The sequence below is a fragment of the Leptidea sinapis genome, chromosome 28 (genome assembly GCF_905404315.1).
Source record: "Leptidea sinapis chromosome 28, ilLepSina1.1, whole genome shotgun sequence".
In the NCBI taxonomy this organism is placed as follows: Eukaryota; Metazoa; Arthropoda; class Insecta; order Lepidoptera; family Pieridae; genus Leptidea; species Leptidea sinapis.
In genome coordinates this window covers 3,960,218-3,975,816 of record NC_066292.1, presented here as the reverse complement: position 1 = coordinate 3,975,816, position 15,599 = coordinate 3,960,218, and the positions used below count along the sequence as shown (strand labels likewise).

Below are 15,599 nucleotides of genomic sequence, written 5' to 3'. Positions count from 1 at the left end.
TGCTCGTTGCATAGAGACATCTCTTCATTGTGTGCCTTCTACCATTGTGTTGATCCCGATTCTTGCCGCTGAATTCCATCTTAGAATGGCATGCACTTAACAGGAGGATGATATCCTCACCATTTGAATATTTGGCGTACCTATACATTGCTACTTTCAAGGAAATTTCTTAGGTACCTAGAACCACTCTGTGGAATGAGCTTCCTTACCTGGTGTTTCCAGCATGATACGATGTAGTTAAAAAGCTCATAAACCTTCCTAAAAGGCCAGCAACGCTCTATTGATTCTTCTGGTGTATCAAAGTGTGAGCGACCGTGGCGATGACAACTTCCTTTGTAGTGAGAGTACCTCCGCTCTTACAAAACTTAATACCTACCAAATAGTAAGATGTAAAATATTATGTTTCTTTGCAAAAATATTTGTTTTATTTAAAATATGACAAATCCCTGAGTAAAGGATATGGACAAATAATGGACGGATGTGCCCCAAATTGTACAAAAGGAATTGTAGTAAGCATAAATAACATTTTTAAAATTTTAGAAATTTATTAATTCAAGGAGATTTATGAAAGTTAAATAGGTAGTTTGCTGTTGGGAAGTTATAAGGAAAGGAACTGGGTGTACTGTATACAAAATGTACTCTGTGGATGGGAATTACAATTTTTTTCAAGAGTGCAATGAACACATATGCTTTCAACGCGGTATCGTTTTTACAAATAGTAAATCTAGCTTTCCAGCACATTCAACTCTTAACAGACAGAAAATCATTAATAGCAGAATGTAAAATATCCATAAATTGTTGAAACAAGAGTGAATAGATTCTAGCTACTTAATGTAAAATTTCCCACCGTGTTTTGACGCCCCTAATAGGGAAGTCACTGCGAGGGACCCTCAGTACCTACAGTAAATCAGTATACCGCCACGTAGGTGTTTAAATACCATATTATGATAGGAGTGTGTACCTAGTACATACGCCTCACTAGTTACTACATCGTGAATGTAATAAAGTGATGTCAGATGTGTCGGATGCTCGTGTTTGTAGACATTTAGCCATATTTTATCATTTTAACACTGAATGAGATGAGAAAACATAATGCATGTAGTCTATGGAATATTTTGTCTGTAGGTAAAATGTTAACGATTATATTCTCTTTGGTTACCACAGATAATCACACAGAGAGAGAGAGAGAGTCACAGAGTAATGCAAAACCATGTTCAATTAATGTCAATTTGTATTTTGTACGTCAGTCGTCAAATAAAATAATAATCACGCGTTCAAAATTCGCATTTATTATTCAAGGTTTGAAATATAATTATAAAATGTAAAATTCAGCAGTTTTGTGAGTTAATTTGTTTCACATACACCCCCGAAAACTACTTATTCTGCCTACCTAAAAATGGCAAGGTCGACAAAAGATGACCCAAGATTTACCAATAGTGCATGGAATTATCACGTTGATGCCGGGGAAAAATGTGGATATAGCGAAATTACTGAACCACCACTAACTCAAAATACCAATGTTATGAATAACAGCTTATATACAAATGTAAATTTCGGTAACGAAGTATACAATCAATACAATATGCAACCTGCAGTCGATAGCGCGCCAAATGTGGAAGAAAAACCTTCATTTAATCCAAATTCCAACGTTAATCTTGTTCAACCACAGAATTACGGAAACGCAATGTTGAATTTAGGGAACGGACAATTAGTGAGGGTAATTTATGACGAAAATAATCAACAGTTAATATTTCCAATGTCCGGTCAGTACGAACTATTTAGCAGTAATCATGCACCTTGCGAGGTTCCATTGCACCAACCTCAGCCTGCGCACATGTTTACACTGAATCAAAACTGTACTGTGAATAATAACAGTCAATCAACAACTGCAACTATTCAAAATACGACATTTAGCCATGAAGGAAAAAATCAAGCACCAACATCTAACTTCTTAAAAGAAGTGCTTGGTAATTGGGAGCCAAACTCTAGTGGCACCTATTCACCATTTGGTCAAAATTATCCTTTGAACCACCCTGATTCCCCAATGAATGTGTTACCTAATTCTCACAAAAGTGAAAACATATCTCATTATGCGCAAGATTGTCTTAAAAGAAACGAGAACAGTCCTTTAGCCGAAACAAGCACCAAGAAACGAATAGTGGCTGAAGTAAAACCAATGCGTCCAAGCTATTCAGATGTATTGAGTAAAAATTCAAAAAATACACAACCAGATGTAACAAAAAAGGTAAAATCACCAAACAGTATGGAGCCAAAACTTTGTAACAAAACTTCTAAATCTGAAAAAATTTCAACTATGAAAATTATTGGTGATGAAAACAAGTATAAAATAGAAAAAAAAAAGTTAAGCAATACTATTTCATCAGGTAGTGACTCGGGAGATTTTATAACAGATGATAATGAGAAGTATCAAAAATGTAACAAGAAATCTAAAAGTAAACGAAACAACATGTCCCGAAAGTGGTCTTCTCTTGATGACATTACAAATGAAGATGAAAACAATGGGCATCAAGAAAAAGAAAGTCAATTTGTATTTATAAAAAACCAGACAGAAAAATCTTTTAAAAAAGTGAAAAAAACTGAAAAAGTAAAAAGTTTTGATGAAATCATAGAAGACATAAAACATGATGATGAGATGAATTCACAATTTGTTCTGCAAGACAACCAAAATGATCCAAAAATAAAGAAGAAAAAGGAGAGGAGCTATCATAAGGCAACAAAACTGCCATTAGATAAGAAGAAACCGACTCAGCCCAAAGTGCGAAGGAATAAACCAGGTTATTTAGGTCTAGCTCAAAACTACTTGCAGCACTGGGGAGGAGCTTCTTGGAAGGCACTTGTATGGTTTCTATATCTGCTGTCAGATGTCTGCCGTATGAGTTGTCATCTTATATTTGATGTGTAAGTTATAATTATTTTTAATAATATAAGGTGACTGAACTAGCCTGCAGGAAACCCAAAGTAAGTAATCACTATTACAGAAGTTCCTTATTAACAGCTGTTAAATCACAGGAGTTTTAATGGCTTAAGTGAGGGTATATACCTCATAGAATTGATAATATGATAGCCATTTGTGTTTTGTATGCAAAGAGGTCAAAGTCAAGTAATTAATTATCTTGCAATTGAAAGTAAATGTTTTATGTTGTTTGTTTAAGTAGAATCTGCATTCAGCATGTCGGTACTATAATTAGATGTAGTGAAGGAAAGGATGACTCATATAGCCCAGTGGTTAGAAGTCCCGGGTTCGAATCCTGGTAGGTGCAAACATTTATATGATGAATGTTTTATGTATGTTTTAGTAAGTATATTTTATTACATATATTATTGTCTTGTAGCCATAGTACAGGCTATGCCTAGTTTGGGGCAAGATAATTTGTGTAAAAGTGTGTCAATATTATATTATTACTAGCTGACCCAGCAAATGTTGTATTGCCAATATTAATATCGCGATACAAAAGTAACTGTTGATCGTAGATGAGTGAAAATTTGAAGTTGTATGTATTTTTTAATGCTGACTCAAAATCAAACAAATTTAAAAAAAAATGTCAAAATAATTTAAAAAAAAATCGTGTGGAACACCCTTAACATTTAGGGGGATGAAAAATAGATGTTGTCCGATTCTCAGACCTACCCAATATGCACTCAAAATTTCATGAGAATTGGTCAAGCCGTTTCGGAGGAGTTCAAAGTTTCACACCATGACAGGAGAATTTTATATATTAGAAATAATTTTCATGGATTGAGTGTGCCCTTCAACCAGAACAACTCTCATGTTTGTCAAATATTAAGAATATTTTTATCACATTATTACCACATTATCACACCAATTAATATCATGCTTTGCATTCTTTGCACTATTGAGACATTGCAGTTGCTTGCACATCCCCCTGTTGGTTCTAGGTGTACATCTGTCTTCACACAGTGCTATGTGAGCTCACAGGCAGTATGGCGCAGTTGCAAGGATTGGCTGAACAAGTTGGGTGACAACAAATATATAACATATATTGACAGGAAATTTGGACATTCACGTTTTGCCTTTTGGAGAAAGATGAAATGGTTTAAGAAAGGTGCGGTTTCTTTATTCATATAACTCTTATTATTTACTAATATAATATGTACTTCTTAAGTGATTAAGAATTTCTATTTTTTTTTATGGAATAGGAGGACAAATGAGCATACGGGTCACCTGTTGTTAAGTGATCACCGCCACCCACAATCTCTTGCAACATTACATACATTAATGCAATTTTTTTAGTACTTTATATTATCCTCTTATATTATTTATCTATGTATGTCTAGCTTATGGAACCAGTACAATTTATCCGAAGAAATTATCTCATTTATTTATTTACATTTATTTTTATTATATTATTATCTACAAATGTGAAAATGTATCAACAAAATACCAAGTACATATATATTTCTTTTTTTATATATTGAAAACCAAATTATTTTATTTAACATAATTAATGCTCATAAATACTTAATAAAAACTAATTTTATATTATGGTGCACCACCAATTGGACGTAATTCCAGAAAAATGTTCCAAACTAATCGAAATTGAGTTATGAACACGACACTGCTCACAAATGATTCATATTAACAGACTAAAAAAAAATGGCAGCCCTACTGTCACTCTTTAAATGACATCATGACTTAGTAGCCCAACCCACATATATATGTGGGTTATATATAGTGTATTCCATATGGAATACACTAATATTTATTAAACTTTATACACAAATTCTAAAATTTGAATATTTAAAATCAAAAAGTAACTGAGTGAGTGTAATTTATATTAATATTGTGTCCTTCATCATTATCAACACACTATTAATTGGTCTTTCCTGTAACACTTTTTTTTTTTCAATTAATTTCTCTTTATTGGCAACTTTCGTAGACCTTCTTGAATTGAAATTGAAATTCTACTTACACGGTTTTTTTGTTTAATCAAATCACGAAATTTCGTGATCCAATCTATACTAATATTATAAAGCTGCAGTGTTTGTTTGTTTGTTTGTTTGAACGCGCTAATCTCTGGTACTACTGGTCCGATTTGAATGATTCTTTCAGTGTTGGGTAGTCCATTTATCGAGGAAGGCTATAGGATATGTTTTTTTTTTTTTCAAAATTAGGGATCCGTAATAAAATTGCTATTTTGTAACACAAGGTGTAAAATCGAAAACCTATTTTTGCGTGCGCTGCAAAAACTATTGACAATAGAACAAAATGATGTACAGGCTATAATATAGGCAATATTTTATTACTTATAAAACTATCGCGTGAATTATACTTTATATGGCAAAACAACGTTTGCCGGGTCAGGTAGTAGGGTATATGCATGTAACTTATATTTAGTTGAAATATTATTATTATTTTCTAATCTTTATTATTATTTATTTTATCTTAAATATCTTTTTTTTTTTATTTGTGCTGAATAATAATTATTAAAATACAAAAATGCAATAAATACCGGCGAAATATGAAACATCCAAACGCAATGCTATTGGTTGAAGTGCAGTGTGACGTCAAAGTCTAGATAAACATAAGCAATGGTATGGTTCCTAGGTATTATTTTCGGTGGTTAGCGATATATTAAATTATATGTTTTTTTTATTATTTAATGACCTGTATAATTATTATTTACAATGACTGAAAGTGGATTTGTTGAAACACAATCAGATAATCTTCCAAAAATAGATGCGTTTATGATGCTGGTTGATGACGTGTTTTTTTGTCTCGAACCCAGATTTTATTTCTTCTGAATTTAAAAAAGTTGAAAGTTGCAAGGTAATTATGTGATAATTAATTTAATTTTTGAGTTATCTCAATTCATATTTTCTTTTTTTTTATGAAAATACGAGACGAGACGAGCAGGACGTTCAGATGATGGTAATTGATACGCCCTGTCCATTACAATGCAGTGCCGCTCAGGTTTCTTGAAAAGCCCAAAAATTCTAAGTGGCACTACAATTGCACTCGTCACCTTGAGGCATAAGATGTTAAGTCTCATTTTGCTCAGTAATTTCACTAGCTACGGCGCCCTTCAGACCGAAACACAGTAATGTTTACACATTACTGCTTCACGGCAGAAATAGGTGCCGCTGTGGTTCTCATAATCTAGCCGGCATCTTGTGCAAAGGAGCCTCCCACTGGTAAATATTAATTTCTAAAACTAAACATAATATATAAATGCAGAAGATATAATTTAACTGGAATTACCATATACATTGTTTTTTTTTTCTGTTATTAAAGATCATTAACATATGATTCTCGTTGAGATCAGTTTTAAGATTTTGTTTAAGTTTTTGCATTTTTAAAGTAAAAAACAATCAAACTATAAACTAAATAAAAACGCAGCGGCTCATTGTATGAATTATCACTATATGTAATGAAATATCATGGACTGAATTAGTTGTTTTGCGAATTTATAGGCATTTCTCGGTAAAAAAAATAGGTTCTAAATAAGTAATCACCAACATATTATATACTAAAATCTTCTCCGAAAGTATTCGAAGAATTATTCTGATCGGTTCAGTAGTTTTCGCAGTACCTATAACCGAAGGAAAAAGCCAGCCATACATTTATCAGTACAATATAGATTCTTGGGATAGACTATGACGTCACAGAAACCCCGCGCAAAATGGCACGTTTGAACAGCCGAAATATATTGCCGGGAAAGAATATTTATTTTTTAATTGAATATGAATGTTTTTATGTATAATTTGATGTGTTTGATAATTTTTAGGATGTGAAAAATCAAATTTAAGTATTTTTAAAATTCATGCATATACCTATTTGGTAATATCGCAATTGACCAATTGTTGACTTTTACTTAGTTGCAATCTGATTATATTGATAATAATAATATTGACACACTTTTTACACAAATTATCTTGCCCCAAGTTAAGCATATATAGCCTGTGTTAAGGGTTACAAGACAATGATATATTTAATACAATATACTTACTTAAACATACATAAATTCAAATAAACATACATAAATACATTGTAACTTCCATGACTCGGAAACAAACATCCAAATTCATCATATAAATGCTTGCACCTACCGGGATTCGAACCCGGGACTGCTAGCTTAGTAGGTAGGATCGCTAACTATTCGGCTATACAGGTTATCAAGATTATAGAATAACATCTATTATATTAATTTATAGAAAAGGATGCAGAGAGTGACAATGAATCTAACAAGTTATGTAGTAATATACAGCTGCCGGCGACTGGAGAAGAAGCTATGAAAAGATTACTTGCATGTCAGGGCAAAGATCCGTACAGGTAAGTCAGACCTCTAGATAAAGATTTTTATTACTCAAGTTAAGGTTTTAACCTGCCTTTAGAGTTTGTAGATATAACGCTTAACCCCCTTATTCATAATAGTCTGCTAACTTAAAGCATTTCTAATTCTCACTCTGTCTCCTTCTATTGATCTAAGTCAGAATGAGAAAAAACACTCCTTAGCGGCTGTTTAAAGTTAGCGGACCATTATGAATAAGGGGGTAGGGGTCAAAACATACTATAGCTTTATATATTTTTTTAAATCCCAAATTATATTTATAAATGACAAAGGAAATAGGAACTCTTAGGGTCACTAAATTGTCTGTCTGTCATAACAAAGTGAAGATATTTCTGGAATATGTGGAAGTATCAAGTTGAACTAAGCTCAAATGTTAATATTAAATGAGGTGATAAGAGTGAAAAATCATATAATTTTTATTAATTATTGCCACTACAAGGTACCTACTTAAAATAATAGTTGTATTTTCCTTATTCTTATAAGTTATATGCATTCAGCAAGCGACGACTAACTCGACGTAGCCGAGTAGTAGGCATCATCAGTTTATGTCTGTTCCTGGTGTAAACATTATGGTTATGACAGTTTCTGGCAAATTCACTTATGTGCCTATGAACATGAGCCCTTTCTCCATTTTATGTTAAAAGTCGCGCATCGCCGTACAACACCGCCATATCTAAAGAACAAACTAACATTGGATATGTATATATTTTTTTCAGTATTTTAGGTGTAAGCGAGACATGCTCAGATGAAGAAATAAAACGTTACTACCGGCGGCAGGCTTTCCTCGTACACCCAGATAAAAACCAGCAACCTGGCGCAGAGGAGGCTTTCAAAATATTACAGCACGCTTTCGACCTGATTGGTGAACCGGTGAGTTACAGCAGAGTTTTACATGGAACACTATGTTCTCACATGACCATGTTACATTACTAACAACGTCAATAGTACGACGAATTTTTTTCTTTTTTGGGGTTAGAAAGACATCATCTCCACAAGGTCAAAAGTGCAACCCTTTTTGGATGCATTTCATCTTTTATTTCATTAGATTATGATTTTTTTATTGCAATAACTTTTCTAATATAGATTATAGAAAGCGCAAAAATGAATGCTGGAGAGTTTATTGCGCTGTTTCTATCTCTGAGTACTATTTGTTTCCGTAGGTAGTGTTTGAACTGACTGACATCAATAAGAATTCTAAAGGATCAATTTTGAAAATAATTAAAATAATTTTACGACCCTTTATGCCTTTGTCCATTCACGCAACAGCATCATACCCCCGACCTACACCTTCCATATAGTTAATATCCTTGGAGAAAAGTAATCCTTGAGCTAAAGGCACCATAAATATGCAATGAAAAATGAAACACCCACAGATGTAATACCAGCTTAAAGTATTTGACATATATAAGTTCTTAAGGTGACTCCTTAGTTTTCCAATCAGATAGACCATTTGATATGGGTACTTACAAAACCGTTCATATACTATTTATACATAGAGGCGTGGGTTCGAATCCCCGCATTGTTAATGAATTTTGAAACAAATTAAATAAAAAAAAAAAAACAAACTGTTAGACCTTCTCTAGACGCCATCTAGAGCTCGGAGACACTTTGCACATTCAGTCTGTGTGTTTACGCTATACCTATTTAACATAACATGTATTTTTTTGTATATAATTATTTGTTACGGGTTTATTTCGAGATATTTCTTAAAATATCAGAAATATTTACCTCTCAAAATTCTATGGTTACCCTCCGCCGACTCGACTTCCAATTTGAATCGATAATAATAGAACTGTCGATGTAATAATTATTCGATTTAGTTTTCAATTTATTCCAAAGTAGGTAAACTACAATCGTACCAAGTGGACACACTGTTACAGATGCCTCTAAGCTCTTGTTTTTTTATATATTAAAATACTTAATGGACGTTACAGGAGCGCCGAGAGCAGTACGAGAGGAAGGCCCAGGAATCGCGGCACGTGGAGGCCGCGTGGAGCGAGTTCAGTGACCTGATCGCTCAACTGCACGACAAAATGGAGTTTGCCTCGAACACCATCAGGTATAGTTCCCGCCACGTAAAAAGAGCTCTGATTAAATTCATATTTTTAAAAAAAATGTGAGCCGTCACGGGACGCCTGGCAGATGTGAAACATCGACATTATTTTGTAAAAGTAATATGCAGAAAAGAACATATTGTGATAGGAACTAAATATGTCATAATGATAAAATAAAATATTACGATTTTTTCCAGATAACGATGACTATTTATTGAATAAACATTTATTTTCATTTAATACAAAAATTTACGAATTTATTTCAAATCGTGACTACTTAATTCGTTTAATCAGTGACTTCGGTAATAGTTATATTCGATGTTGCCTCTGAGGACGGTATTACTGTGACAAGGCGACGCGTCGCCACGGCATGCGTCGCCACGCCAGAAATCGGTTTTACGTGCGGCTATAGATGTTTCACATCAATAATTTATTTAATTCATTTTTTTTTGTCTCACACTTGACTATGTGTTCATGGTATGTTAGTGTCCAGTTAACCTGTAATGGTGTCGACAGATGCACGAACTGCGGACGTCGCCACAAGCGCGTGGCGACGGAGCGACCTTGCTACGCGGCGCGGTACTGCGCGCAGTGCAAGATACGGCACTCTGCTAAAGAGGTATCTTACCATATTCCTCAAAAGATACTCTTCAGTCTGCATCATGAAAGAAGTCTGCTCACTACCACACGCAATCAACGCATCGGGCAAGGAAAGTTATCCTGGCACATAAAAGGCATTTATCTCCTCAAAATTGATTCCTTTAGAATTATTTTTGATGTCATTTCTAATATACTAGATACCACTACCGCTTCGGAAACAAATGGCGCTCTGAGAGAGAAGAAGCGGTGCAAAAAACTCTCCCAGCATTCTTTTTTTAGTAAAATATACAATATTGTACACACAGTTTACTATACCCACTAGATTCATTTATGAACACTCCTGTGATTCCTCTGGTGGTGCAAGATGTGGGCGGTGATCACTTAACACCAGATGGCCCGTGCGCTCGTTTGTCCTCCTTTTCCATAATTTTTTATATATTAAAATACTTAATTATATTATTAATATAAAAAGCCTACATACAACAATTACTATTGACACTCTAGACCATAGTTTCTCAACCTTATTTTGCTCACCGCCTACTTTGAGAATATGTTTTTTTCTAGAGTATTTTCGTGTATTTTTTTGCCATTTTAGACTATATTTTTTAATCTACCCACGCCCCATCTGCGCCATCTCAATGCCCCCTAATTTTCTCTGGGTCTTCTACTGCCCCCCCGAAAGTCTGAAACACCCACAAGGGGGCGTTACGGCCCACGTTGAGAACCTATGCTCTAAGCGGAGTTTTTATATCGACTTCATGGTGTAGTAAGTAATACGCGAACAGTAAACGTCAATTTGCCTGTGAATACGTAACATGTAATCTTAATATATATAAATCTCGTGTCACAATGTTTGTCCTCAATGGACTCCTAAACTAATGAACGGATTTTAATGGTGATTACTTCATGGAGTGCAGTTTGGTCCTTGAGAGAACTCTCCAGGAGGTCTCCAACTTGAGAGATAGGGTAGTTTTTATTTCGATTTGGGACCCATAAATATTTTTATTTTCAGTATTTGTTTTGTATGGACATATTTTCTATGAGAGAATTTAGTGACGCACGGTTTGACAGTTCCGCTGTGAAACAACTTCATTCTAACAACAGGGAGCATATTTACGAAATAATTTTTGATGTTTTGAAATATAAAACAGTTGTTTTTTTACTATCTACAGAACAACGTCTGTCGGGGCAGCTAGTAGTCAATAAATTATTGTTAGTAATATGCCTAAATAACGTTAATCAATAGAATATTTCCAGGGCGACATATGGGCTGAGTCCAGTATGTGGGGTCTGGTGGTGATGTACTACGCGTGTATGGACGGAGCGGTCTACCAGATCACGCAGTGGGCCAGCTGCCAGGTTCGTTGACTTTACAATATATATAGTTTTAGTTATTATGAACTTATGACAAAAACAAATTATAACTGCTGTGAAAATAATTCTTTAATTATTTATGTTACTTTTTTTTCTTGTTCTGGTGTGTTGCCTTGAGAATTTTTTGAGTGTGACTTGTGATTTCAACGATATGCTTAGGCCACTGAAGATGCAGGTTTGAATCCCGCATCGACCATTTTTGCGTATAGTGTAAAATCACTTTAAAATCACAAATTTTGTAACCATCACGCTCAATGAAAAGTTTATAGTGACAATATCATAAGTAGAAAAATGTAACCACATAAAATGAAGAAGTTATGGTTCATGGTGACTCAATAAAATAAAATCTGTGGGGCGTGGCGATATTTATTTAATTTTAAAGTAACACGTAACACCAGTCATATGTTTTCATCCAACTGAGAGCATGTTGTAGACGCCGAACTCGCCGCTCTTTCACTTGCTGCCATTGAGTTTGGCATGCTGCTGTAACTGTAAGAACACATTGTTAACCATCACTCGTATAGCACGCTTCCAATGCGGTGCAAAATAGGATAATCTGCGTGAATTATTATTCTTAATAACTCAATTTATTAACTGTTTCGTATTTTCGTGATGTTTATTGATACATACTTTTAGAATCGAATAAAAATTTAAGGGTGTCTACGTGAATGAAAGATTCATTCACGTACAAGCCCTTAAAAGGAATACAAGTGTGGTGGAAGCAGAAAGGGCATTTTCTGACCAGGCAATAGAGTAAAAGTAGTTTGGCAGACGACAGTTTGGAAATATTGTATTTCCTACGCAAACATTTTCAGTTAATTATTAAAAGCTGAAAAACTTAATAATTAAGTAATAATTTATCAGTTTATAATGTGTTTTTTGTTTTGGTTGATTTTGTAATTTTGCGTTGTGTATTTTTTGAAAACGATTTGTTTTGTTTTACTTTTTATTCAGAATTTGTTATTGTTTTTTTTTTGTAAAAAAAACAGTATAATATGATTGATCTCATTTTAATAGTAATATGTACGTAAATAACTGTGGAGTTGATAAATTCATTGTTTTAAAATGTGCATATTTTCAATATGCGGGATCCCGCAAATACCGAGATCCCGCGGGATTGAAAATTCGTAGTCCCGCAAATGCCGAGATTGAATACAGGAAAAAAATACTTGCAGTCGTAACGCGCGGCGGCGATGCAATCTATACATGCCCTTATGCGAAAATAATGACCTGTTTTAGTCACACACACACTCGTATATCCATATTGTAAATTATTAATTCTACTTACCCAGCTGGGTATATCGTTGTATTGGTGGTCTAACTAATCTTTTTTCTTTTTTAGAAGAAGAATTTGAAGCAACTCCGTCCCGACTGTCACATAGTGCAGTACCGCATCGTGCTCGGAAATAAGGCCGCTCCCGATCTCAACAAGCAACAACCTGGGTAATGTGTACCCCATATATAAGTACAATACACATAGTATTGTGTAGGAATAAATATAAACTTGCTATGTAGTGACTACTCGACTGACGCAATCCTCAATCAGCACTTCAATATTTCAATCTTATTTATATTCATACAAATACCAAGAAAAAGAATTCTAATACTCCATCCCATAGATGGATTGAAGAAAGAGATCACAAAAAAGTTTCACAGACCGATTATTGAAATGACAATAGCTTCTAAAACAGTTTCAACTTTGAAACTTTGAAAAGGTTCTTAAAAATCGCTACAGAGACATAATACCGATACGTACCTAGTGTTATTATGTCGTTAGTGGGTATTATGTCCATATTTTTGGGCATAATTTGTGAAAAGCTTAATACGTAATAATTCTATTACTGTGCAGTTTACAATATCTGACTGCATATTTAAGATCTATTAATTACTACATTGCCAGTGGGAGGTTTCTTTGCACAGGATGCCGGCTAGATTAGGGGTACCACAACGGCGCCTTTTTCTGCCGTGAAGCAGTAATGTGTAAGCATTACTGTGTTTCGGACTGAAAGGCGCCGTAGCTAGTGAAATTACTGGACAAATGAGACTTGACAACTTATGTCTCAAGGTGACGAGCGCAGTTGTAGTGCAGCTCAAAATTTTTGGGTTTTTCAATAATCTTGATCGGCACTGCATTGTAATGGGCAGGGCGTATCAATTATCATCAGCTGAACGTCCTGCTCGTCTCGCCCCGTATTTTCATATAAATATAATTCCCCGATATAACTATTGATATATATGACCATAACTGCATAAAGTAATAATTAAATTTGTATCACTATTTCTAGGCATGATCCAAACCTCGAAGAGTTTCTAAACAACCTCTACAGCAAGACAGGAGTGATTCCAAACCCTGGCAACCCTAAACAATCGCCCACAGATAATGCAGACTCGAAAAAGCGACGCAACAAGAAGCCCAAAGCCTGAAGACATTGAGTACCGCGCTTAATACTACTGTTGTTTAAAAATAAATGTATCTGTGACCGATTTGCGTTTAAATGTTCTTAGTGCTAAAGTATTAAATATTTACACCGCTAGTTCCAAATTATATTTTTATTGTTTAGTGTGTGCAGAGTTATTGATAGCATTAACAATCATTTTTTTAAACTGCTATAGATAGTTGTTTTTATGACAATGTTCATAAAATATTTTAATTTTCATTGATAATGCAGAGAATATCGATATTCTACAAAAAATATATTCTTTCCTTTAAATCTACATGTTATAGTCAAAAGGGAATGTAGAATCTAAAAAGTTCCTTTCAATAACATAATATGTAGCTATAGTTGAAAAACATACTTTATATATTATAGTAGGTAAACATTAATATATTAAATATGATTAATTTAGATCAATCGTGCTGTACATCAATTTAATTATCTATAGATATTTAACATATAGATAATTTATCGATGACTCTAGCCCACACTAGGACATTAATATCAAACACCAGCCAGTATCAATGAATTTAATAAGATACTATTTAATGTATAACTTTATTTCTAACTTTAACTAGTTTTCATGTATAAAATATTATACCAATATTAATTTTATTAATAATGTTCATCACAATTTTACACTAACTATTTTTTTTGTGTTAAGGTAATATTCAAGTTTGTAATTTTCTTTTTTCTAACGTTAAAGTGCATCACTATGTTACTACACATTTCATTATTTGCCGATGCAAATATATTTTAATATAGTATTTGCTCGAATTATGAAAAATCTAAAAAAGTCTTGTGTATTCATTTTATACCTAACAAAAAGAGAGAGTAGTAATGCCGATGTTGCAGTGCTCTCGCTCTAACTTTTACGTTCATAGAACGGAATGATGCAGCGTTCAACTTTTGTTTATTGACTATTTCTTTTTTAATTCCTAATAAAACTAATGTTTTTTGCCTTGTGCCAAGTGCATTGGCGAGTAATATAACTAGCCACTGAATATAATGAAATAATGTATGCATTCATAAAGAAATTAATATGATGTTATAATAATTTATAAATATCGTATTCAAATGCATATTTTGATTATTATCTACGCACTCCGGTCGAATAGATATAATAAGTGAAAGTATGTTTTGTCAGACATATTTGGACATGACCCTAACTCCTGATTTAATTGATCTATATTTTGGAGGGCCAGTGCTAGGGTTTGGCAGAAATATTCCACTAGCAATTCTAATGGGATACAACCTTATCATAGAAATTATAAGTAACTTAGCAAAGAATTGTTATTAAAAAGATCATACCTACTCAGGAACATGCAATGCTATACATCCCAAGGATTGGACATTTATAAGTTCCAATTCCAAAAAGTTATGATCATCTTAATCGGATTGCGCTCAGAATTTTGACCGAAACTTTTAAGGCATATTGTTCAGTTTGCTCTATGGACTTAGGGTTGTCACTGCCTAATACATATCAGTTTTTGAAGAGTTCACTGTATATTATTGAGTTGGAAAGTCTTTAGTGCGCAAGAAACAAGGACCGTACTTCTGTCAATGGGTCCGCTTCTTGACTGGCTGTATTATAAGTTAAGATTGTTTGTGTTTTATTGTCAATAATTACATGAAATCGCACTCACTGCCTTCACAGAGATTATTGTTCAATAACGTGAGATTTATTGCGTAGAACTCGCGCTTTATGATTCAATAAATATTTCAAACTATTTTTGTTTCATTTATACCAATCCTGCACATTTGTCTATTATTTTAGTATTTCTTTGTAAAAAAGTTCTCAAATG

General features: G+C 33.7%; 1 protein-coding gene across 1 annotated transcript; it reads left to right on the top strand.

Moving 5' to 3' along the window:
• The first annotated feature begins 1,230 nt into the window (after window positions 1-1,230).
• LOC126973099 (dnaJ homolog dnj-5) lies at window positions 1,231-15,524 on the top strand. The gene is made up of 9 exons (XM_050820240.1): window positions 1,231-2,919; window positions 3,919-4,085; window positions 7,195-7,312; window positions 8,048-8,201; window positions 9,266-9,390; window positions 9,902-10,004; window positions 11,243-11,344; window positions 12,702-12,802; window positions 13,645-15,524. The coding sequence occupies exons 1-9, from the start codon at window positions 1,397-1,399 to the stop codon at window positions 13,781-13,783; spliced, it is 2,532 nt and encodes an 843-aa protein (XP_050676197.1). The 5' UTR covers window positions 1,231-1,396; the 3' UTR covers window positions 13,784-15,524.
• The last annotated feature ends 75 nt before the right edge of the window (window positions 15,525-15,599 follow it).